At 42.3% G+C, this 24010-nt stretch overlaps 2 protein-coding genes across 14 annotated transcripts in view; one reads left to right on the top strand and one right to left on the bottom strand.

The window, feature by feature from the left end:
• Positions 1-1037: 1037 nt before the first annotated feature.
• On the bottom strand, positions 1038-23804 carry LOC127467419 (uncharacterized). Its single transcript, XM_051779367.1, has 3 exons — positions 22996-23804; positions 3975-4116; positions 1038-1211 (listed from the first exon to the last, which is right to left on the bottom strand). Exons 1-3 carry the CDS (start codon positions 23802-23804, stop codon positions 1038-1040), a joined length of 1125 nt encoding a protein of 374 aa, XP_051635327.1.
• Positions 23498-24010, top strand: part of PICALM (phosphatidylinositol binding clathrin assembly protein) — a 68265-nt gene continuing 67752 nt past the window's right edge. For 12 of the 13 annotated variants that reach the window (XR_007903073.1, XR_007903074.1, XM_051779247.1 and 9 more), the window contains exon 1: positions 23504-23646. Coding sequence is in view for 10 of the 13 variants with exons in the window: in XM_051779247.1 (XP_051635207.1) it covers positions 23517-23646 (130 nt within the window). In the remaining 3 variants the exon portion in view is untranslated. Of the gene's footprint in view, positions 23647-24010 lie in introns of all 13 variants that reach the window. The other variant, XM_051779243.1, reaches the window with a different exon arrangement.

The raw sequence follows: 24010 nt of genomic DNA, 5'->3' as shown, positions 1-24010 counted from the left end.
GTCATCTACAAACTGACTAAGGGTTCACTCCATCCCCTCGACCAGATCATCGATAAAGATGTTAAACACAACTCACCCCAACAATGAGCCGTGGAAGCACCACTCGTGACTGGCCAGCAGCTGGATGAAACTCCATCCACCACTACTCTCTGGGCCTGGTGATCCAGAAAATTTGTTACCCACAGTGCACCTGTCCAAGCCATGAGCAGCCAGTTTCTCCAGGAGAATGCTTTGTCAAAGGCTTTACTAAAGTATAAACATGTGATGAAAGAGATGTAAAGGCTTCCATTGCTGCTGGTTATGCAGTTCTTGTTTCTAATAATGTTTAAAAAGACCCATTATTCCATAAACATGAGTTTGCAATGTGGACAACCTGACAGTGTAAAAGAGAAAATAACTTTCATTATCAAGACAATAAATCAATCACAAAGACCTATAGAATTACTTTCTTCTGTCCTTGATTTAGATCCTTTATACATGAAAGGGTAGGTCATCTCCCTGACATTCATCTTTTAGTCTATTAGATTGGAAACATTCACAAATTTATAGAAAACACTACGTGTTTTGAGGTTTGTGACAGACATTTCCATGTAGGGAAATGGGACTGCAAGTGTGAAACATTGGCCAGTTTTGAACTCATTGCAACTTGCAGAAGTGAGTCACTAGGAGATGAAAAACTTCAAATCCCTTTTTACTAATCACTTAACCTAATCACGCCCTTTCCTCTCTTGGACATAAATGAAAAAATTAATTTTCCAGAATGTTTTTAACAACATCTCCAAGTATTTTTGCATATGTGGGCAAAACATGCAAAACAATTAAAGCAACAACAAAGAAAAGTCCAGAGGAATGTGAGCTGTTTTAAATGACCAAATGTCACAGAGGTTCCTTCTTGAAACTTATCACTTCGCTAGAGAAACAGACCCTTGCTATATTTTTTTCATCCTCCTGGGGAACTAACTCTACAGCAGGAATACAAACCTGTTTCATTCTAGAGTGATCCATATAAGAAAAAGTTTACAGAAATAACTTTTGCCCTACTGATTAGAATCACAAAATGGTTTAGGCTGGAAAGGACTTCTAAGATTGTAGAGTCCAACTATTAACCCAGGGCCACTAAACCATGTCCCCAAAGTGCCACATCCACACACCTTTTGAATACTTCCACGAATGGATATTCCACCACTTTCCTGGGCAGCCTGTTCCAATGCCTGAAACAGGATTAACAGGATATTGAGTTAAGGGAAGAAAACAGCAGGAATCACTGCTTGCAGGGTGCCAGAAGAACGATGCTTCAACCCTAATCTGAATTGCTGACAACTCCCAGAAAGTTCAGGTGTAGCTGGTCAGCACCAGGTTCCAAAGTTGAAGTCTACAGAGAAGTTACTGGTAGTACGCCAGGAACTTGCTCTCCTCTCCCTTGCTTTCTGGCCGCTAAATTGCTTTAAAGGAGAAACTGAAAATACAACAAATGCTTCCTGATAAATATTTTTCCACATACATCATTTCTGCACTTGTCATAGGGCTGTTATGAGAGTGAAATGTTCTACCAGCCACCCTCTCTGCTAAGATGCCTGGCACATAATGACTGTTTGAGAGCTTGAGATTTAAATGTCAGTACATCCAAAGCAGAGGAAACCCATAGAACTTCATAGCTCTAGCTGGGATGTGGAAAAGCTTCCTGGTTTAAAAAAGTAATAATAATAAAAAAGCCTATGAAAACGGGTAATTCCACATTTATGCCTGGTGTTATGTGATCCTTCCTCCCTTTGAGGTACAGAGGATACCTTGTTCCACCTTCAGAAAACATCCGGCTCAGTGGAAGGAGGATGTTTGTTCTCTTCTTCTGAAGGAGTTTGAAGCAGAGCCCAGTCTGAGGGCCCCGATGAAAGGCTTCGTGATGCCACACTCCCTTGAGGAGATTGTGAAGGAACCTAATTTGCTGTGAGATACAAATGAAACTGTTCACTTGAACAGGCTTTTCCCTTTCGTGCGTAATGCAATCCTCCTTTTAAGCTGGTGGATTCCTGTCACCCTGTTTTGCTGAGGCACACACTGACTTGTTCAGCATATCCACTTACAATGTCAAAAATATTGAGTGCCCTGACTAGCATGGCTGGGTTATTTGTAAATACGAACCACCAGAATTTGCAAGTTTGTTGGGCAAATTTTTGGTCTTAACAACATGTTTCTCAGCTGACAATCTAGGTGGATATTTTTAAGGCTGATGTCATTCTTTGGATTTTTATGATGATGCAGAAGGTTTAAGAGGAGTTTACGTCTGTCTGTAAGATGTGGCTTACTTTTATCCTGGAAAAGAGATTGGAGAACTTGCAAAAGTCTCACAAAAAGTGAACAAAAGATGAGTCTTAGCAGGACAAAGCATTTTGTCCACTGTTTAAGCTAGAATTTTATTTTATTTCCGTTATTGCTACCCATTAACTCCAACTTCTGACACATATCCCAAAGAAAACCATATCTGTTCCAGATTCCATGCCTTATATTGTTTTTGCTGAAAATAATGAAAAATTCTCTGCTGCCACAAAGAAGAAAGCTGATTTCCAGATTTTTAAAAGTTAAACCACAATCAAACAAATTGCCAAACAAATAGATTGCAATGCCTCTAAAAATACCCAAGTGAAACCATCTCTGTCTCAGATGCCTGGTTCCTACACTGTTAAAACCAGGACAGGTTATCTTTCTACACTGTATCGCTGTGAGAAGATCAGTGGTACTGTGTGTGTGAAATTTGCCCACAACTGCAATCTTATCTTTATTTAATAATTGGCCAACTGAGACCATGCTTGTTGCTCTTAACATCAGTGATTCTGCTGAAGGGACTAAATAAACAGTTAAATGCTCAAAAGTGCTCATCCATAGCAAAACATCCCAATAGTCAGAATTACTTCAGCTTTACCGTAGCAGAAATGGAGTCAGAGACTTGTCCTGTATAATTCTCATCCTGTTAATGACAAGTTCACTGAAGACAGCAGCTTCTGCCTCCAAATGCAGAATGGAAATAAAACAGAAATCTAAACTTCATGGTGTTTTTCAGACTATGTGTTTGGCTTGTAGTGGTGAGCCTCATGTCTATACTCCACTCTGGTGACACCCTGTCTGAAGTACTATGTCCAGCCCCTGAGTCCTCAGTGGAGAAAGACATGACCATGTTGGAGTGGGACCAGAGGAGGGCCACAAAAGTTATCAGAGGGCTGGAGCACCTCTCCTGTAAGGAGAGGCTGAGAGAAGGGGTTGTTCTGCCTTCAAAGAGACTTTATTGCAGCCTTCCAGTAAAAGGGGGATTAGGAGAAAGATGGAGAGAGACGTGACAAGGGCATGTAGTGCAGGACCAGAAGAAATGGCTTTAAACTGAGAGAGGGAGGGTTTAGATTAGATATTTGGAAAAAATTATTTACTGGGAGAGTGATGAGGCACTGGCATAGATTGCTGCAGAGAGCCGGTAGATTCCCTATCCCTGGAAACATTCAAGGTCAGGTTGGATGGGGCTGTGAGCAGTGTGCCTAGTGGAAGATGTCCCTGCTCATGGCAGGGGAGTTGGAACTCAATGGTCTTTTAAGATCCCTTCCCACCCAAACCATTCTATGATTCTATGATTGTACAACCTGTTCAGCAGATGCCAAATCCACTCCTTAGAAAAAAGTCAAACTGTTGCCATGCTCCACCACTACAGCCTGCTCCTGTAAAGCCACTTTGGAGTGATCCTGTATCTACCACAAAGCTAGAAAGGCTTAAGAGCATTTTTATCAATCAAACTCTTGTTTGTTAAGTAGTAAATTCAGTGGACCAGATTGTTTCAGTTCCAGCTCCAGTGGGTACAGCTGCTATTTGATCTTGGCATTTTATTTTCAAGCCTTGTTTTATCCAAGTGGTGACATTTTTTTGTTTATTTGCAAAGAGTCCTTGTGAACACATCCACTGCTCCATTTGTGGGTAATTTCATGGTGTTCAAATACCTTAGTTTTTAATCCTCCTCTCACTGCAGCACGGGAAACTACAGAAAGCTGGTTCCACTTCTGACATACTGAGCAGGCACAGTCCACATCTGGGTTTGACTTCTTTTGATGACATTCAAGAAATTCCATTGCTAAAGGACTTCTGCAAGGAAATGGAGAAAAAAGTCAACATTTCATAATGCCTTGGTTTGGATGTCTTGGACCAGGGGAGCTCGTCAGAAATACTGTCTTTATTATACACAACATACTCAGATTCTTTGAGCTCCACTGATTTTTGGACCTACGGGGTGACACAGGTGCGTCTCCTCTAAAAAGCTCAAGCCCAAGAGCAACTACAGCCAGTTTGGCCTCTAGCATAAATTAAAGTCAGAGAGACATCAGCTCTGCTTCTCATTATTAGAGCAATACAACCTTACAAATGAATTTCAAATTTGCCTTTAAAAGAGTATTTATGAAGAGCATAATCTCATTCAAGTGGTATAAGAACATGTTGATAATAGCCTCTATACATTCTGTAGGATGAAAACAACTGATTAAATATCTTATACAAACATGCTCTTAGCTTTGTTGTTTATCCATTGCAGAGCTAAAAAAATACTGTGCAAGAATTCACTTTAAATATTTCATTAACCTTCTTGACTCTGACCCACAGGAGGACACATGCCAAGAAAGTAACAATGTATTTACATAGCAAGTACATGTCTACCCCAGTAATTTCTGAGCAGAGAACAAATAAATGCGGATTTTCCAGCTGTACCAGCTGAGGAAATTACAGACCCTCCTCCGTAAAACACTTAGCATCTTGTTAATTTTAATAGCTCCCAGGAAAAGCTTTAAGCAAAATAAATGACCCTTTCCCTTAATGAGAAGTTAGGGGCAGCAAATGAGCAAATTTGCATATGGGAAATACTTACTATTCACTAGCACTAAATGTTTCCTGTTCAAATTGGCAACAGAGAAGAATCTAATTCCCTGTAATGTTTTATTGAGGAGCTAGAAAGTTAATGGGGGAGGGAAGATACTACTCATGTCTACCTCAGGAAATAAGCTAAAGTCAGCATTGATAATTCTGCTGAAGCGCTCCAAATTTCCATAATAAATGCATTCTTATTTGCTTGCCTGAATCCACATCTAAATAAGACAGGTCTGAGGAGGGTTCAGGATTATTGCGCGTAGATTCTAATAATACAAACAAGTTTGCAGGGTCTTTTAAAACGTACATAATAACTATAAGGTCAAAGAATAACTTTGCCAAGATTTTCAAAAGAGTCTATGATTTTTGTTACTGCCCATTTACACTGAGACAACTGAAAAAGACTCAGTTTTACAGATGAGGAGCACAGTTTTTCCAAAAACAGACTTTCTGAGATATTTTATGGAGGTCACTCAAATATTAGAGACTTTAGTACACTCAGATTATCCATATCTTTGGAAAATCTTAGCCACAAGGGAAGTGGCTCCTCAATAGTGTTATAAGCTGTATGAGATAACCAGCCTGGCTTTAGTTTTCTGGCTAGCTCATAATGCAGCCCCTTCTGAAAAAAAGCAGTGAAAACAAAGTTTGCTTGAAGCATTGCACAAGACTGTAGCACTAGGGAAGCAGAAAAATCTTATATTCCTCTCACTGTGAGACAAAATCTAACCGATAATGCCCAGATGTCCTCTTTTAGTGAGGAGAAGCTTCTCTAACAGAAGCTACCTCACCATTTTGGCAGCCATCCACAGTGTGTATTTTGTGTCCAAAGTTAGAGGAAAAAAGGCTATAGAGGCAAATGATTTTGCAGGAAGATTGACATGAAAAAAAAGAGGTCAGAGTATTTTTAACAGGAGCAAATATTTTGCACATTTTACCTTCAAAGGGCTGACTGAGGCTTTTGTTTAGTTTCTTTTGTACTTTGGCTACATCCCAGTGTATGATTTGCAGAACATGATCTGCCTTTCCTGTACCTATGGGTTTTTGGGTAGCTCAGGATTAGCATCTGTTGAAAAACATATTTTGGAGATCTCAAGGCAACATATTCAACTGCACTCACCAAAATCTTATGTTAACAAGATCAGTAGCAGTGTGAGTTATGTGACCCAGGGAATAGCTCATCTTGGGCACCTCATCAGTCATTAGCAGTGACTGGAAAAGCGATAGGGTTCCAACAGTGACTGAAGGTAGATACCAAATGTAAAAGCAACCAGAATTAAGTGGTTTAGGCTGGGGGGCTACCCCAACATAGCTTGGCCACTGTCCCTTTTGTCCCTGGGTCTTAGGGATTGGAATTAGCCCAGCTCTGAAACACCATCAAAGCACTCCCTCAGAAATTAAGGAGGGATGAAAAAACAGAGAAGGCAAAGAAAAGGAGAAGCCAAAGGACTACAGGGAACAATGACTGAAAAGAAGGAAAGGGATGACAACAAAAGGTTAAAAACTTAAGAGTGGAGAGGTACAAAGAGGAAAGGACTCCCAACAGTAGCAACACTCTGGTAAGCTGCTGGAACACCACTGCTATTCTGTACAAGGTCAAAAAGACAAACAAAGAGAAACCTCACAACTGGGGGGATCAGTCAAGCTCAGTCCTCCTGTTACCACAACTGACTGGCTTGGCCAAGGCCAGAAGGACGTAGGTGAGAAGGTCCCACAGTGTTGGTGGGGTCTTAGCTGGGACAAAAGTAAATAAAAATGTGAGAGGAAAAGTGCAGCCTCAAGAAGAGATTCTGTGGGAGAAGAAAGAGGGAATGCAGCCTGACAGGCCTTACCCAAATGTGTGCTAGCCCTCATCTTGCAACAAGGCATAATTATGCTTATGAGCTGCTCTGTGAACTTATTTCTGTCATAGAACCATAGAATCATAGAATGGTTTGAGTTGGAAAGGACCTTTGAATAACCTCTAGTACAAGCTCCCTGCCATGGACAGGGATGTCTTCTACTAGACCAGATTGCTCAAAGCCCTGTCCAACCTTGAACACTTCAAGAGATGGAGCAGCCACAACTTCTCTGGGCAACCTGTTCCAGTGCCTCACCACCCTTACTGTAAAAAAATTCCTTGCCTGAGTGAGATTTTTCCATTTTTTGTCTACAGTAATCAGTGGGATTAGATCAGAATATAAATTGGAAGACTGGATACCAGGCTAACTAAAATCAGTGAACAAGAAAACAGGAAGAGAAGAAGAAATATCACTCTCAGGACGGAACATGTTGGCTACTGATTCTCCTGGATATAGGAAGTGAAAGCACAGAGCTACATGAATGATGACTGGGCTCTCTTTGCATGTGTACTCAAGAGAGCTTGCCGTTGTGACCAGTACTGTTCTGGTAGTGCTGAGGAGTCAGGGATCCTGGCCACAGGGCTGTCCATGCTGTATACACCGGCAGGCCTTAGCTCTAAAGCCCACAATTAACAAGGAATAAGAAGACAGGAAACAGATGGGGAAACTTTAAAAGAAAATGATAGGTTAAGGAGGGAACATTAATCTATCTTATCTCTGACATTTAGAAGACATCTATCACCTTGTTTTCTAAATCCCAAACAAATTTACAGAATTACAGAGTTCAGAGGAACAATGTATTTCTCTCTGCTCCTCTGGAATGACAGTGGTAGGTCAACTGAGTCTTAAAAAGGTGATGGATAGAGGCATCTCCTTCCTTTTCCAGAAACTGGAGCCTAGGACAGGCATCTAGATGGAGGAAGATCAGTTTGTGGCACAAATTTAAGTGAAAGAACACAATTTTTTTGCCATGTACTAGTTGTTTTAGAGACTCCTTCTGTTGATTTTTAAGTATAGGAGTTGCTTCATCTAATATAGAATTCATAATTCTCTTGGGAAATCCTATCCAGATCCCTCAAGCAATGCCTTGTCCTAAGGGTGAGGGGATGATACCTCTCTATCATTCTGACATTCCCACTAGAATATAGTTTTCCTATTAAGTTAAAAGCCCTGTTTTGCCCCCCCCCCATACTTGCATTACATATCTTGTTCACTGCGAGTTACAGACTTTATGAATGCATTCCAAATTCTGTTTGATTTAATCAATTCAATTTTCTCTTTCCTAATGGATTGGCCTTTCCCTCTGTGAGCCAGGAACACTTCAGCTGCAGCAAGAGCAGGGAGTGCTCATTGGTGTTGTTAGCTAAACCAGAACAGGAATCACAGCAAACCTTCCACCATTCTGCTGTTCATGGTGTTTGTTCCCCATTCTTTACCAACAGCTCCTCCTCTCAAGGTCCACTTGAACTGAGTGAACTTTGAAGCCCTGTCACTTCATATAGCCACCTTGCTGTCCCTGTAAATATAGGCTCCTTAAAAATTCTGTGTCACTCACTGCCTCCTATTTCTGCAGTGACAAACTGGAACCTTCAGCTGAGACTGATGGAAAATTTATCTCATCACAAAGCCCCCTCTTACCTCTTTTTGTCATGTCCAGGATGTCCCAGAGACCCGATCTCCAAAGGTCATGGTAGAACTGCTTTTAACAGGCTCCAGGGAATAGTAGAAGTTTATCTCAGATTTGTCCCCACATCTTGACTTTCCTCCCCCACGTTCAGCCAGAATTTAATAAATTTGGCTCTTTTCCAAAAACAAAAACAAAGGAAAGAGTATCACCTTTATTTCCATGTCTTGCTTTCTACATCAGTAAAGGAAGGGTAATAAAACACATTTGTGCAGCTCTGAGGGGTGTTGTGAGGGATAAATTAGTCTGTAACATATTCTGTAATTGTTCAAAATGCTATAATGGAAAGTGTGAGCAGCATGTGAAAAGGGGATCATCTTCAGAGCCCAAACGATGCTGAGCTGAAGTTTTACAGAAAGAACCATATTTAAGAACACCAGCACTGTGTACTGAGCTCACTTTTAATGATGATGAAAACACTGTATTGAGAAAAGCAGGGGAAAGCCACCACCTCTGCCATCCACATTGGTCTAAAGCTCTTCCTTTTCTCAAGAGGAAAATAAGTAATTGTGGAGGTGCAAGCAGTGCCTAGCTGACATGACTTTTGAGATGCAAGCAGGTATCAGGAAACCTGTTGTGCTGCTGTTACACAGCACAAACTGTGTGCTGGGTCTACGACCAGATGTGAAAGAGTCTGTGGGACTATGCAAAGGACATTAAAAGAGGCACTATCAACAGCCCAGATCTTAAAACATCATGACTCAGATTTCATTACCATAAGATTTGCTTAAAAATCGCATAATTTCCTTTAGATAGCAATTGCGGAGAGGGATTACCCTTCCTTCTAACTTCTGAGCCCTGAATTCAGAAGTCCTTTCTTTGCAAACCTGAACACTAGAAAGCTTCCAAACAAATAAACAAAAGTTGAATTTCTCCCATAACCACTCAATTCCAGAAGGTGGGCTTTAATGTAAAATGCAAAGAATTATAAATGTCAACAACAGAGCTATCAGCTTGGGAAAGTATCCTCTGTTCTTGGCAAAGGCTTCCTGCAGGTGGCAAGTTTGAGCTCTGGTCTGTCTTTCTCGCAAGGCACAGAAAGGGGCAGGTTGAGGAAGGACACCTGTCACAATATGAACCCTCAGGTGCACCAAGGAGTATTACAAAGGTATAAAGGCTGCGTCAATCTCCTGATTTGCTGAGCAAGTGACTTCAGAAATGGGTCTGGCTTCTCTCTGTCCTCACATTTTTGAGTCATTAGTCAGCATGTCTGTGGCTCAGTTATTTTCCTGCTACATGAACAGCAATATTTACAGCGCCCAGAAATAGACTGAGGTGGCAAGACATCCCAGCAGTCTGAAAGCCAAAGAGCTTAGCTGGCTCCATAATTACAGTTTAAAATACCTGCAGTCACATCTGGAGAGCAAAGCAGGATAGGTATTCTCTTCTCCCTTCCTCCTCCTTTCCATGTGAAAGGTATGGCGCTATGATGCACTGTCTGAGGGCTAAGGTCATGTTTGCTTTGATCCGATAACAAATTGTCTAATAATAGCTGGTTGGCATTCAAGGAAAAACCTGCTTGTTTTAACTTGTGGTTTATCATCAGAAGTGGAAACAAAGATTACTTCTTTTCAGGGACATGCAAAAGGAAGGACAATTTGCAGGAGACAAATTCCAGACAACTGGCCCACCCTGCAGCAACAACAGAATAAACTCCAGATTTTGATATAGCTTCCAGCCACATCTTGGATAGGAAATTTTGATGGTTTTGAGGTGGTATGGGCTTGAATTCCAGCAAGACACACAGTATCTATTCTTAATTCTGCTACAGGTTTACTTTGCAACTTCTTGTTAGTTTCTAGAGAGGAACTGAAGAGTTCTATCTTACTTAAAATAAATTCCAGCACATATCACCTTTGGCAAGCTTCTGTATGGAGATAATAATGTTTACTCCTTAGCTTTACAAGGTTATTTGGGCTGTTATTACAACTGTAGTACTTTGACCATGTAGATGCTGCGTTGTCATAATTTTCTCTCCTGCACTCTGTTATGCCTAAAGCAGGACTTTGAGATTTATAGGTCTCTCAGTCATCCTTCTTTCCCGGGTGTCAAAGACACCAAAAAATCATGCTTGCCTGTGACAAAAGCTTGTGAGTGAATATTAAATACAGTCGGGGTTTTGACACCTTTTTGGAGCTTGTTATTACATCACTAAAAGAAAAGGTAATGTGGCTAGAGGCCATAGATCAAGGATGCATAATTTATCACCTGCTCTGTGGGTACCAATGGCACTCACAGAATCTTCTTGGAAAAGCTGCACCTCTGACACCACTGAGTTTATTTCAGAATCAATATTATCAACGAACTATTATTTCCTCCTTCAGAGGTAGATTTATACTGCACATAAATATGCTTCAAATTTTGTCAACTTCAGAACTGTAGCTCATATTTTATTGCTTGGAATAAAATGCTATTTTCAGCATTAATATCTTAACTAAGTCAAGGTGTACATTTACCTTGTGACTACAAACTCTCTCTGATGCCAGTACACAACTCCTATACAGCCCCTTGGATCTACACAGAAATTCTGATATATAAAACACTCCTTCAGTTAAAAGGTCACTTAAGAATTCTGGGTTTTAAATGCTTCAATTCTTTCTTGCTATGTGAAACCCCCTAAAGCCTCAAATGTAGATCTCTCCCTTTCTTCCTGAGTAGAAGTCCTGTTGCTTTTCTTAGTCATTTTGAAAGGCTGGATTCTCACAATTTTATTTAAGAATGGAGGCAAAAGAAATGGAGTATTCTGTTTCGCGTTTGTGAAATACATTAATGAGTGGTTCAGCCACAGGGAACTGGGAAGGGAGGAGGGCTGGAAGATAAATCACAGTGATAAATTCAGTAACTGTGTTTCTCTTTTAAAATAGGCTTGCTATAGTTTCAAAGGACATTATTTATAGAGCACCACATGACATACCAGTTTAACAGGCAAGACAAACAGAAAGTTTCAGTCCCAAAGCATGGTTCAATATTCTGTCACTGGACTGCCAAAGACCTATGGTTTTCATATCCCTAAACTCCCACTCTTGCCTGTACATTCCCACCTCTCATCTCCTTTACTCTCCCGACTTTGGAGCCACATCACAAACTGGAACAGGAAACTCTGATGCAAGTGAAAAAGTAACTCTGCAAAAAAAGTGTTGATAAAACACCAGCGGTATTTTTTGGTCAGATTAGTTCCCTGGTCAGATTCATCACTCAGCAGCACAAACACTGCATGAACAAGGGCAGTGCATGAGGTAGAGGTAGCTGCAGTGGCAGGAGGAGTGTCACATTGTCTGCTTAAGCAATGCCACAAGCTGATTATTAAACTGGTCTTCTGGTGCCTTCACCACAAGGGTCTGAGGACATGCTTCACTTTGGACATGGTGAGTCATTCCCTTCGCTAAATGGCACTATTCACAGCAAAGAAAGACTAAGGTTTCCCCCGTTCTTGTGATCTTTGTGGGAGCCTGGAGTCATGTTACCCATGTGAGAATCTCACCACCCCTCTGGAAAGATCAGTTTAATCTGAATCTCTCCTGACTGTGGAGGAAAAAGGCACGAAAGTCAGATCCTAACAGCTCAAAACATTGGAAGCTAAGAGAAGAATCTTACGTTCATAACAGCAAAAATGTAATGACTCCACTGCCCTTTCTAATGCAAATGTATGGCCTTTGTTAACTATTTTGTTTGATGTTCATTAAGGGAAAAGCATCTTTCAATACATCCTACTTTAAAAAGCATGTCCCAAGAAGAGAGCAAAAGAGTGTAAATCAAGATTAGGGCCATGAGAAAACTAAGGGGCAAACAATTTTGGGTGGAAGGTAAGGGGGGAGAGGGAAGGAAGAGAAAGGCATAGGAAGCAAGGACAAGAGGGAAGAACTGTCAGGAAGGATACAGAAGACCTTAGAATATGTTTAGTCCATACAGTGAACAAACTAGCTGGGTTGCAGTACACACTGTAGGTGTTCTCACTCAGCAATCCCTCTCATTACTGCACCTACCTGCTGTAGTGTGCTCTGTAGGTGTAGCCTGAATTGTATTGGTATTGTAAAGACCTCTGGGAAGGTGCAGGAGGTGAGGGGAGACCAAAGGCAGGCACTGGGCAGAAGATAATATCTTGCTGAGCAGGTGAGATAGATGGTTCTTCTGTCTGGTTTCAGCTAGATTATGGGGAACATGAGAGTTTGAGAGACTCATTAGAATTTTTTTCCAGTATTTTGTCATGCATGGGCCATCCAAGCATCACAGCTAGATATTCACAAGTTCTGACCAATGGAACTGTTTAATTAAATAGGGAGTTGCTTCAGCATGATGCTGTGTAAACTCCATTTTCAATCATCAAAGCTTCTTCTGTTCCTGTGCTACAGCAAATGTCCTTGCAGCTTCTTAGGGCTCAGAGAAGTGTCGGCATAGTTCTAAGACAGAGCATGTGACTCCTGAGACTTGTGTCCTGCATGGGATCAAAGTTCTGTCAAAAGCCCTGTACACATGGGAAATCCTCTTCATAATTAGCATTTATGTAACGACTTCTTTACTGGCCAAACACATGTTTACATTCCTCCAGTCTGTTTTTTTAAGAGACAGTGCTGGCCAGATGTTTTTGCAGGAGCTCTAGAATTATGTCTTTGTTTTCAACACTGCTCCCTCTACTCATACAAAGTCTCTAAGGGGACAAATGCTCCCACATATCCCTTTGTGTACCAAAGAATCTGGATGCATTCTGCTTTTGCTGATAGTATGTATCAGGGACAAGTGACAGAGGGCCTGTGGGGTGACTGAGCCGTCCTACCTCCTCCCACCAAAGGGATACGGGGTCAGTGCAGAAAAGAGATCTGAGGATCTTTGTGGAAGGATGCCCACCAATTGTGTCTCACCTAAAGAGGTCACAGCTCTGTGGAGTGTCTTACAAAGTGAATAACTGGCCTTGACTTGAGGAAAGGTTAGATTTCTGCATCACCCTTTAATCTTTGGGGCCCTTCTTGTCTTTGTGCTTCCTGTCTTGGTGTTTATTGTCTGTAAAATGTGTAAGCTAAAATAATCATCACGCTCTGTGACTGTAGGATACATCTTATAGACAGTCTGATGTGTATAATCATCAAATTCCCCAAAGATGGAAGTTGGTAAAAGAGTAAGGTGTGCTCCATTTGACTTTTGAGTGATTCCTCTTCTCGTTGCAAGTTCCCCTTCAGACTGGCTCACAGCCCCATGACTATCTAGTTTACATAATTTTGGCTATAATCACAATCTCACTCAGGACTACTACAATATCATGAAGGGTCAGAAGCCCAAATTTGGGAATTATTGCCTAAGGGTGCTCCTGTTATACTGGTTTCTGAAGGAAAGTTTTTTAACAGGCAAAGCATCTGTGCAAGGAAAAGTCAGTCCTATGAAATGATGAGCTGTAGTTTCTAGGAAACAAAATGACCTGGATTAGAGAAACACTAAGAGTTGTAGTCTGTGAGGCAATTTAGAAAAGTTCTTCTGGTAACTGTTTCTTCTAAAACTATGAAATGTCATACCTGGGAATGAGGCGATCTTCTGTTTTTGAAAAAAAAATAATTCTGAGGATTGCAAAGGCCACTAAATGTAAATTTGGTAGCTGTCTGCACATAGCCCTCTAGCCCAGGGGCCAGTGTTACTCCCAAACTGAGCTGGGCTGTTTACAGAGAAGTGAATGGTGAGAGCAGCTGCCACATGAACTAATTTAATGCATATCCTCTTCACCTTACTGGCAGGAATTTGAACTGCAATTTAAAACAGTAAAACTTTGCAGGGAGGGTAACAATGGCCCTCCTCAAGGAATTTCTCCGGATTCAGTCCTCACTAGCTCAAGAAGAATCCACTTTATCTTTTAGTAACAGGACTGGTTTGAAGCCTACACCTAGTTTCATCAAAGGTTTTCTTATTGGATTTTTTGTTGGTTTTTCATGACTCTTGAGGGTATCTTTTCTTAAGGATGTGCATTTGAAAATAACAGAATTCTACCCTTAAATTTCTACAAGAAAGTGTCTGCTTAGGAAGACAGTGCAGTTCCATCACATACAGGCAGGAACTACATCTAGGTTAGATTTTGTAAGCACTGATAAGATGTCTACTCAGTTGATGTTTGTTTATCTTTAATAACCAATTTACCCCATATTAATATTATACCTCTAACCTCATCAAAACCCATCTTATGCAACTGGGCACACAGAAATTAAGAAGTGGTGGATTTTGACATCTTGACAATTGAAAATGTTCACTCCAGTTGAAACATCTTGAAATTTCATTTGCCATAGAAGACTGGATCCCCAAATCAACAAAACTGTTTGTAGGGGATGATGTTACTCTGTGTCACTAAGAATGCCAGGATTTGGCCAAAAGACTTTACTGATTTCAATATGTAAGTAGTTTTCCTCAAAATTTTTGTGTCACTGATAATCACTTTCTCTAGATTTTGTTTATTTCAGTAACATACAACTTTAAAACTGTGCTCTTCTGTTCCGTTAAAATATGTGGGCTAATCTCTGGTAAACCACCATATTTGATCTAATTGAACATGTTTTGGTAACATTTCGAGTTAGCCCAGTTAGTTCATGTGCCAACTATTACATTTTTTTCATTCCCCACAAAATCAGGACAAACTGTACGTCTCCTGCTGTGTCCGAAGCCGATTTGGCTAACTTTCAGCTATGTTAATTAAAGAATACAGCAATCCTATTTTTGTCTGATTTTAAAATACTACAGATATACTGCTGGCAATTTTACTTGTTTTGATGCAAAATTACTTATTTGAAAAAGAAGTTCAGTAGTTTGTCTTCCGCTATTCATTTTCACATCCATGCACAGACCCATGCTCAGACATATGCCACAAGGCTAAGAAATGTCAAAGATTTATCAAATCCACTTTCAGGATAAGGCTTAAGAATATAGATTTTGATAAACTTTACTAAAGAAAATGTCATAGAATGGAGGAGAAGGTAAAAGAAAGAGAATAGCAATACCACGGTTAAAGACCTTTACTGAACAAAACTTGCTGCAATACCAAAAAGCTCTGTTTTGAAAAGAATGTTTCTAATGCTTCTGGACATTTAGGCTAACTATTTAAAAAATATTTACTAATACTTACTAATATAAACTAATAAAATTTATTAGCATTAAGCATTCCAGCCAACAGGCTTTAAAATATTGTGAACCTAAAAAACCCAATGATTGATATGATGTCCCAAGAGTAAAAGGGTTTTGTTCATTTGAAAATAAAAGTATTAAGATCAGATAGGCAGTAAATTTGCAGTACCAACTCCCTATTCCTCACCTACACAATTTATTTCTATTCTGACTTGGTATTGCTGGCCATACTCATAGCTTTCAGGGACAAAACCTATTCTGTTTGAAGTCAGTGGGCATTTTGCCACAGATTCAATAAGAACAGAACTTGGCATCTGAAAGCATACTGTGTTTGATGAAATATGGGCCTGCAGAGTATTTGATCTGTGGTTTTACCTGCCTACACTACTGTTTTCTTTACAACTACCCTTAGTAAAATGTTCTTTTTGGTATCTGGTCTTTCAGGTCAACAAGATGTTGCACAAACTCCTTATCTTCTCCTCCCTCCTCCAACTGTGTTATCTAATCTGAATAAGTTCAGTGCATCTGATATCAATTTTTGCCCTTTATCATTTGCTGGTTTTTTGGTTATAAGGGTTAAAAAACACTGGTGCACAGAATGTTCACCAGTATCTTGCTTTTGTAGTTCTTCCTAGGTTTCAGCTGTTGCAATGCATAAATTCTTTAGCAATGAACAGGCTCTCTTGGAGAATGTTACAAGTGAATATCAAGACATGCAGGGTTAGTGTTTGACTTGAGAATATCCCAGTGCAATTTCAGAGACTATAATACTTTCTTTTGGATCATTATTCCTTCTTTATTCCTCCGGTAGCAAGTACTGCCAACATGTCTGGCTTTCCATTGAAAAGGGACGCTGTAATAAAAAAGCAGGGGAGGGCTTAACTGATTAGTGAAAGCACACAGAAGTGGTCCAAAGAGAACTGGATAGGTGGATGCATTAGAAAACACGGATCCTCTACCACTTTTTGCCCCGGCATGCAGAAAAAAAGTGACCAGTAAAAATGTTGGTTATTTTGTGATCCATGGAAAGTGAATTTGTTGGCCTGCAGCCAGCAGCCAGTGGAAATATTCACATCACACAACTTCCAACACAGTGGGCGACTTATGATCTGAAGTCACAGAAGTTTGTTGCCAGAGTCACTTGTAGCTTTAAACCCATATGGATTTACCAGGAGGCTACCAAGGGAATTTTAGCATTCTTGTAGCCCCTCTCCCACTCCACTACAGTAGTCCAGACAATTGCCTTGTTCCCAGCATATCACCTCATCCCCTATCTGGCACCTCAACCCCATCTGCAAGCAGTGGGGAGTCACAGAGAAGGCACGACATGAGGCAGAACTGTGAGTGTGCATTCTCCTGCATTTGGCCCTCCACCGTGGGATCTCCCCAAGGCCCTTGAGCTGGTGAGAGGTGGGTGCTGACATTTAGTTGTGAAGGGAGCACTGCGTCCCTGCCATTCACATCTGGCCTGCAGCTGTCTCTGGCCTTGGCGGAGGAAACAAGCAGAACATACAATCCAATCACTTCTAGACGAGGGGGTGTGGCTGAAGTATGTTATCAAGACAAGCCTGCACCACTGCTACTCAGGAAGTATTGCTTTTTGAGCTCCAAGAAATAAAGCTAGGAAGGATGACAGAGGAGGTGAGAACATTCATTCCAGTATTACCTGTAGTTCTTTGCTTCTCAGATCCTGAAAAGAAGGCAATTTTAAATTCCAGTTAATTTCTTTTTCTATGCATTTGCTCCATTTCGCTGAATGGAAAGCATTTTATTTTATGTGCTTGCGTTTACTGGAATGTATTAGGATAAACCCTCTATGGATTTTAAGATTCAGAGTATCTTATACACCATCAGAATGTTGGGAAGCATTTAGTTAATGTTCTTTTCAGTGCAGCAGTTTGACTTAATCAGCATGGAGTCTGCCCACGTGTAAATGCAGTCACTGACCCCTGAAACATAGAGCCAAACACCGATAGCCTGACTCACTTCAGTAGGCAAGATTCAGATCTCACATAAAGACCAGGGAGTGGGACCCACCTATACAAGGCTTGAAAGTAACTCACTGCCATAAATGGATTTATTTGTTTGAGGGGGGAACCAGGATTTACTTTTGGTGCACAGACCCAGTTATGAGAATACTTTTCACACATAGGTTTTCTTCTGGGTGAGAAGCCCCATTCAAGTCAGCATTGGCAGGACCCAGCTATTTACTCTCTATAGTTGGCATTGCCAGCATCAACATTTTTGTTTCAGCTCCACATCAAAATTCATGTGGGTGTAAAGCTTTCCCAGACACAGAGCATGAGCACATGAGCCTCAACATTAATGAGGGAATTGATTAAGCTCTGCTGCACGTATGTGTGTGCAAGAGTGTGAGCATAAGTAACAATTATAGTTCGGCGGCAGGCTGAAGTGGCTGCTCCATTGTCACCCTCAATGTTTGTTTGCTTGCAACTTTCCTTAAAAATATTCCTTTGGGATTGAAGTGTGTTCTGCTTGCCTTTGATTCAAAGGTGACTGAAGAAAATTATAGGAGCGGCTTCCGAGTTACAGGAGCCCAAAAGGAATGCAGTTCCTCCTGCACTCACCCTGCTGGCATGGTGCTTGTGAACTGGCAGGGAAGTGAAATGAATGACAGTACCGTCTCAGAAGTGCCCAGAGAAGGATTCTTATCAAATGTTGTCTCCTGCTAAGTCTCACAAGCCAGCCTGCAATGATGGGGAGAAGTATTTGGCAGCAAGGCCCTAGTTTTCAACATCAAACTAGGGGGAAGGAATGAGTACAAGTGACACTAGCTGGGACAGGGCCACTTTTTTTTCCTGTATGATAGACAGTCTCCAGAAATTTTAGGGAAGTGTATGGGTGCATTTATCACGCTGGTAAAGCTGTGTTGTAAGGTTTGATTTTCCTTGTGCAGTATCTGAAGCAAGTTGCTGTGAGAGTGCCCACTGGCAAGAAAAAAAACATGGTATGAAAGAGCAGCAGGAGTGCATTAGGAATTCTCGCTGATGGGCAATGCACAGAAGACACAGAGGACAGCAGGCCTCTTGCTCTTCAGAGGTGTCGGTGTGTGACAGTTCCACTGGGATGTGTGAACAAAATGTAAGGGAGCTTGTTTCCTTCCTCTCTCACACTGGAAGACATTTGTTGCATGCATTTGTCAGTCAGGTAAAAATCCTCCTTATAGTGTTAATGACACCATCAATTTTGCAAGGTGCAAGTCTCGTGTCAGGCCAAGGAAAAGGTGTTATAACACACAAACGAATTCAGAAGCATCATATTTGTTTTCCATACCCACTTTGATACTCTCATATGGCATGGGAGCTCCTACCCAGATATTCTGCTCCTAAGTGAAGGCAGTAAAATTAGTTCTGATTGTTCCCCTCCTGTGAAATGGTACTGACTCATTTTTCTCCCTTCCTACATGCTTTTCTCAAGTCAAAATTACGTTAGCTCTCGGGCAGCTGCTTTCTTCCTTGACAAAGTCAACTTCCTTTGGGGGAACAGAACAGCAAGGGGTATTAATTACTAGATAACTGGAGCTGCATGAGAAGGTGACACAAGCTGCAGAGCTCAGAATAGTGCATATGAGGAAGGATGTTGGATATTGGCATTACAAAAGAGGAAGTGTGAAAGGAACAAAAGAAACATGAAAGCTGTCACTATTTCCAGAAAGAGGGAAGAGAATTAGGAAAGAGATCTCTGATTCACCATGGACTTCAGGAAGCTGGCTTTATCTGCAAGAGCAAGACTTGGACTAGATGTGAGGACAGTGAGAAGCTTGAAGAAAAGTGGGTGATATAAGAGGACTGCAGAGCAATAGCTGGATGTTCCTGTTTCAGCAGGAAAATTCTGGATAGGCTCAAGGTGGATATTTGGATGGAAGAGGGTGACGTATTTGAAAGAGGAATGAACACGGAATAATGATCATTAGGAAAGGAAGGAGCTGAGTAGAAAGTGTTTGAAGGATCAAAAACATAATTTCATACAAACTGGATACAAGACGAGCAAAAGGAAAACCTGTGAACAAGTGCATCTGGAATAGTGAAGAGGGGTATCAATTAAAACGTATCCTAACTCCATTGTGGTTTTTTATTATTTTGCAATATTACAGCAGGCCTCAATAATCATTTCGCCTCCCTTTCTTCCACGCATGCAATCTGGCCACTTTGAGTACCTCTGCTGACACATGCCTGGGCTGCTTCATTTCACTGTGCCACTAACAACTGCTACTTTAACTGCAAGTTTTCTACGTCCCAGTTTCTTTTTGTTTATCTTCTTAGAGGTGATACTGGAAAAAAATTCATTATTGTCCATAAAATTATTTGATGAAGTTGCTATGGTGACGCAAATTATATTGACTTCTTACTATAGTCACAGAAAAGAAATATTGGGTAAATTATTATGCTGGAGTTAAATGGGCAGATTTCTATTAGGCTGGGGCAAATTTAGGCTACTCAAAAGTTCATCACTAGTCCTAGATTGCTGCATATGGTCAGTGAGTGGCCTGGTTCTAGCCATGCAGCTGCTCTGGAGTTCTACATTGCCAGAGGTGCATGAAAAAATGGACACGGGCAGATGTCATAGAGAGCTACATTTGGGAAGCTGGTGTTTCCTGCTGTCTTGTTCTATATCTTATATCTCTAACTCAGATGCTAGCTTCTTGGGGCTGACATCAAATTCACCTTTCCTGAAAAGTTGGGGAAAATACTATAGCCCTTAAGAGTAAATGAAACTACAGTGATCCTTGAAATGGGTCATGTGAAACATCTGGATTGTAACAGGTTTCCAAATCATTTATACAACACTGATAGACTGTTTCCCAACCTTATGGACGTGGCATCTCTGCCTCTGCTTTCCCTTCCCATTGCCTTCTTGCCCCATCGCTCCTACTATTCCCTTGAGCAGTTCCACTGTTCCAGCCCTATTTCAAACTTGTTCCCTCTCTGCAACTTCTCTTCCCCAGCCCTGTTCACTTCCCAGATTATGGTTGCTGGGTTTTTTTGTTTTTGTTTCTGTTAGGACATATGCCCTCATCCTTGGTAATGAGCCTGTGACAGTTTATTAGCATGTGCTCAGCTTTGTGTCTCACTGGCTTTGTGCCTCAGAAGGGCTGATTTCTAATAGGCCTGAAATTCAGCCCAAACACCTGTTTTAAATCTGAAGCCAGTTCTGATTAATAGTGCTCCAACCCATGTCTCCTAATTGCATGCAATAGTATGAAGTGTGGAGGAAGGGCATGGATGCCAGCAGCACTGGGAACACCAAAGCACCCAGGCAGATCACAGGCATTACAGTGTGGCAGGCACCTCACCGAGTAGAAATGACAGTATTGCAAGAAAATTATATACATAATAAATTACAGAGGTCATGATGAGGCAGTGTTTTCAGTACTGCACAATACACATGGGAAGAAACAGCCCTGTCAGCTTGTTTGTCCTTCCAGGATAGCTGGATGCCAGTGAAATACTGACAATTTTGGGGAGCTTGTGAACACAAGATTCAGCATTTTCACAAAAGCTGGATCCAGATTATGGAAGAACTTTTCACAGGATAAAAGAATGTTGTTTAAGTTTGCTGCTTCACTAAATATAGGACTCCTATCTGCACTAGTTTCTCTTCAGATATATACTCCCTTCTTTCATTCTCGAGCACACCCAGGCACACAAACAAAAACAAATGAGTTATAAACTAATCAAACTTGTTTTCTTCAGGTTGGAAAGGAAAAGAGATAATATTTTGATTTCAATTTCCAAATCTTTGGGAGGTGCTCAGATATTATCTATCACAGAGCTTAAAGCTCCTCACTGGAATGGTATCTAGTGGCTCCCAAGCAATTAAAAAGCAACAATTACAAAAATATATTTTCCCATCACTTCTATCTCCCATTTCTGCTTATGAACAAACATAACAAGCAGAATTTTTAACTGTGGAGTAAAACTGTGAGGTTTCTGTGCACATGAAGGGCTGTAAAAAAAGGCAAAATTTATTTTTGGTTTTGGACCTCTAAGACCGAGGTCACTTTTTGTTCCCTTAGGAATGAAATATTTTGTCCAAATCTGGTCTCAGTAACTCCTAGAGTCACAAGCTTCCTCTGTTTGGATAGTTTCACTGTTCCTGAAGAAAAAAATGGGCATCGTCAGAGAAGAACTGATGAAGCCTAATTTACTTAGGCCTATTCCATGGAATTTCTCCAAACAGGAACTTGGGATGTTGAAATCCAGCTCCTAGCTGGAGTTAGCATAAAAAATACCAGCAGTGTCAAAATTGTTTATATCTCTGGTTTACCATATAATCTAGAAATAATATAAAAAGATGATCACAGCAATGTGTGTTGCTGTATCAGTAGCCTATAGCAGCCTCTCTGTTCTGATGGTGGGCAGCTCTATGCTAAAGCTGTCTTATGTCAGTCCACTGCTGTATATGTCAGTGATTTATTTCCCCAGCATGGATACTTGGGACTCCAAAAGCCGTTTAGACGGAGCCAAGAAATACAAATACAAGAGTATTTTCAAAGAGCTTGGCATTATGAAGGAAGCAAGTTCTACATGTGCAAGCCCTCTTTACACACACACACACACAAATAGCATTATATGGGTTCAGTTTTCGCCAGATGTCTTTCCTCTGACACCAGTTTTCCTTACGCATTATAAACAGATAATCCTACTTATACGTCCAGTCAAGCAGACAGAGCCGAGTATCATTTGTATACCTCTGTTCTTTAAGTTGCCTAATAAATATTTCATTGGCTTCATGGATGAGGGACAGTTACAAGACAACTCCTCGGGAAGCACTTCTGGGAGAGGAAGAACTTTTGTCTGCTGGAATCCTGTGGTTTTGCTGTGTTATTTGCTGCAGTGTGTTTGGGATGGGGGAGAAGAGCCCTGTTGTAAGGAGTAATGGAAGTTGCAGATCGGAGGGAGGCTGGAACAGCGCTTTGGCAATGCACAGTGGGAGGTGAGGACTCCAAGTAGCTGCTCCTCACTGTCTACCACTGGGATATAGGTAACCCTGTTTACAGATGGAGGTATCAGGTTTGGAGAATGCACCTGAAGGAACAGTTAGCTGACTTTTATGAACAGAAACCAAGTAACTTCGTACAAAATTCCTGGCTGCCAAGGGCAGAGCCACTAAGTCCAAGAGCCCTGAGAAGTATTAGCAGAATAGCAGAACAGTGGGAGGCTAATCATGAAAGACCTGAGAACCATCAATGTTTTTATGCTGGCCGTGATGTACATTCAAGACATTTCTGGTGAGCTTTCAAATAAAAATAACTCCGAATAGAAGCCCGATCACAGCAACCAGACAGCTCCGGACCCCTCGCTGCCTGCGAACAGATTTTTTTTTTTTTTTCCCCTTTACTCTTTCCCTTGCCTCAGGTGACACCGAAAGGAGTTTCCACAAAAACCTTTCAGGCTGAGAAATACAAAATTACTTCCTTCAGGGACGGACCCCCCTACACACATACACACACTCGCTCGACGAAAACTTTACCCTGCGCTGAATCCAAATAGGGGCCCATCGACCCTCCCCAGGGGAGCGTGCCCAGGGAAGGGGATGCTAGAGGGAGGTGATGCCATCGGGAGGGATGCCAGACGGAGGATCCCGCCCTGGAGGGGATCCCGAGCCCTCAGCGCTGGGGGGGCGGCGCGTGTCACGGGGCGGGGCGCCGGGCGGTCACGTGAGGCGGGAGAGGCCCGGCAAGGCCCGAGGAGGAGCTCGGTCGCCGCCATTTTCCTGCGGCGCCCAGTGCGTGTCCCTGTCCCCGGCCGGGCGGGCGCGCAGGGGGAGGGGACGGCGGCCGGGGGAGGGGGGCGGGAGGAGGAGGAGGAGGAGGAGGAGGAGGGGTCCCTGCTCGGGTGACAGGTCCGTCCCTGAGGGCGGAGCGGGGGCCGCCTGCGGCACGGCGGGGTGAGGAGCCCGCGCAGCTCCATCCCTCCGGCGACTCCTCCCGTCCCGGCCCCTGAGGAGGGAGCGGAGCCGCGCTCGGTTCCAGCGCCGCCAGCGAACCCGCCATGTCCGGCCAAAGCCTCACCGACCGCATCACGGCGGCGCAGCACAGTGTGACCGGTTCGGCCGTCTCCAAGACCGTGTGCAAGGCCACGACCCACGAGGTCATGGGCCCCAAGAAGAAGCACCTGGACTGTGAGTACCGGGCGGGGACGGCGGCCCGGGGGCTTTCTGCGCCGAGGAGCAGGGCTGTCCGGCCTGTCCCGGGGTCCCGCTGCGGGGCTGCCGCCCTTCCCACCGGCCTCGTGGGGACGAGAAGCCTCCTGAGGCAGAGGAGCTCTGTGTTCCAGCATCGGGCTTTCCCGGAGCGCGGGGGGGTGGGATCGGGGACGTGGCGATGGAGAGCTTGGGAGAGGCTGTTCAGTGTATCTGCTCTCCGTAAGGGGCCTTGCTGGCTCTTCCCTATGCACAGGGCCCTGGACAGTGTGAGCTTCTGAAGGACAGGACTTGCTCTATACCCCTTCCTTGGGAAGAGAGAACCACGGAGGCCACGCAGAGG

The sequence above is a fragment of the Manacus candei genome, unplaced genomic scaffold (assembly GCF_025592945.1).
Source record: "Manacus candei isolate 608988 ecotype Guabito, Panama unplaced genomic scaffold, ASM2559294v1 h1tg000014l, whole genome shotgun sequence".
Lineage (NCBI taxonomy): Eukaryota > Metazoa > Chordata > Aves > Passeriformes > Pipridae > Manacus > Manacus candei.
This window is presented reverse-complemented; position numbering and strand designations above follow the sequence as displayed.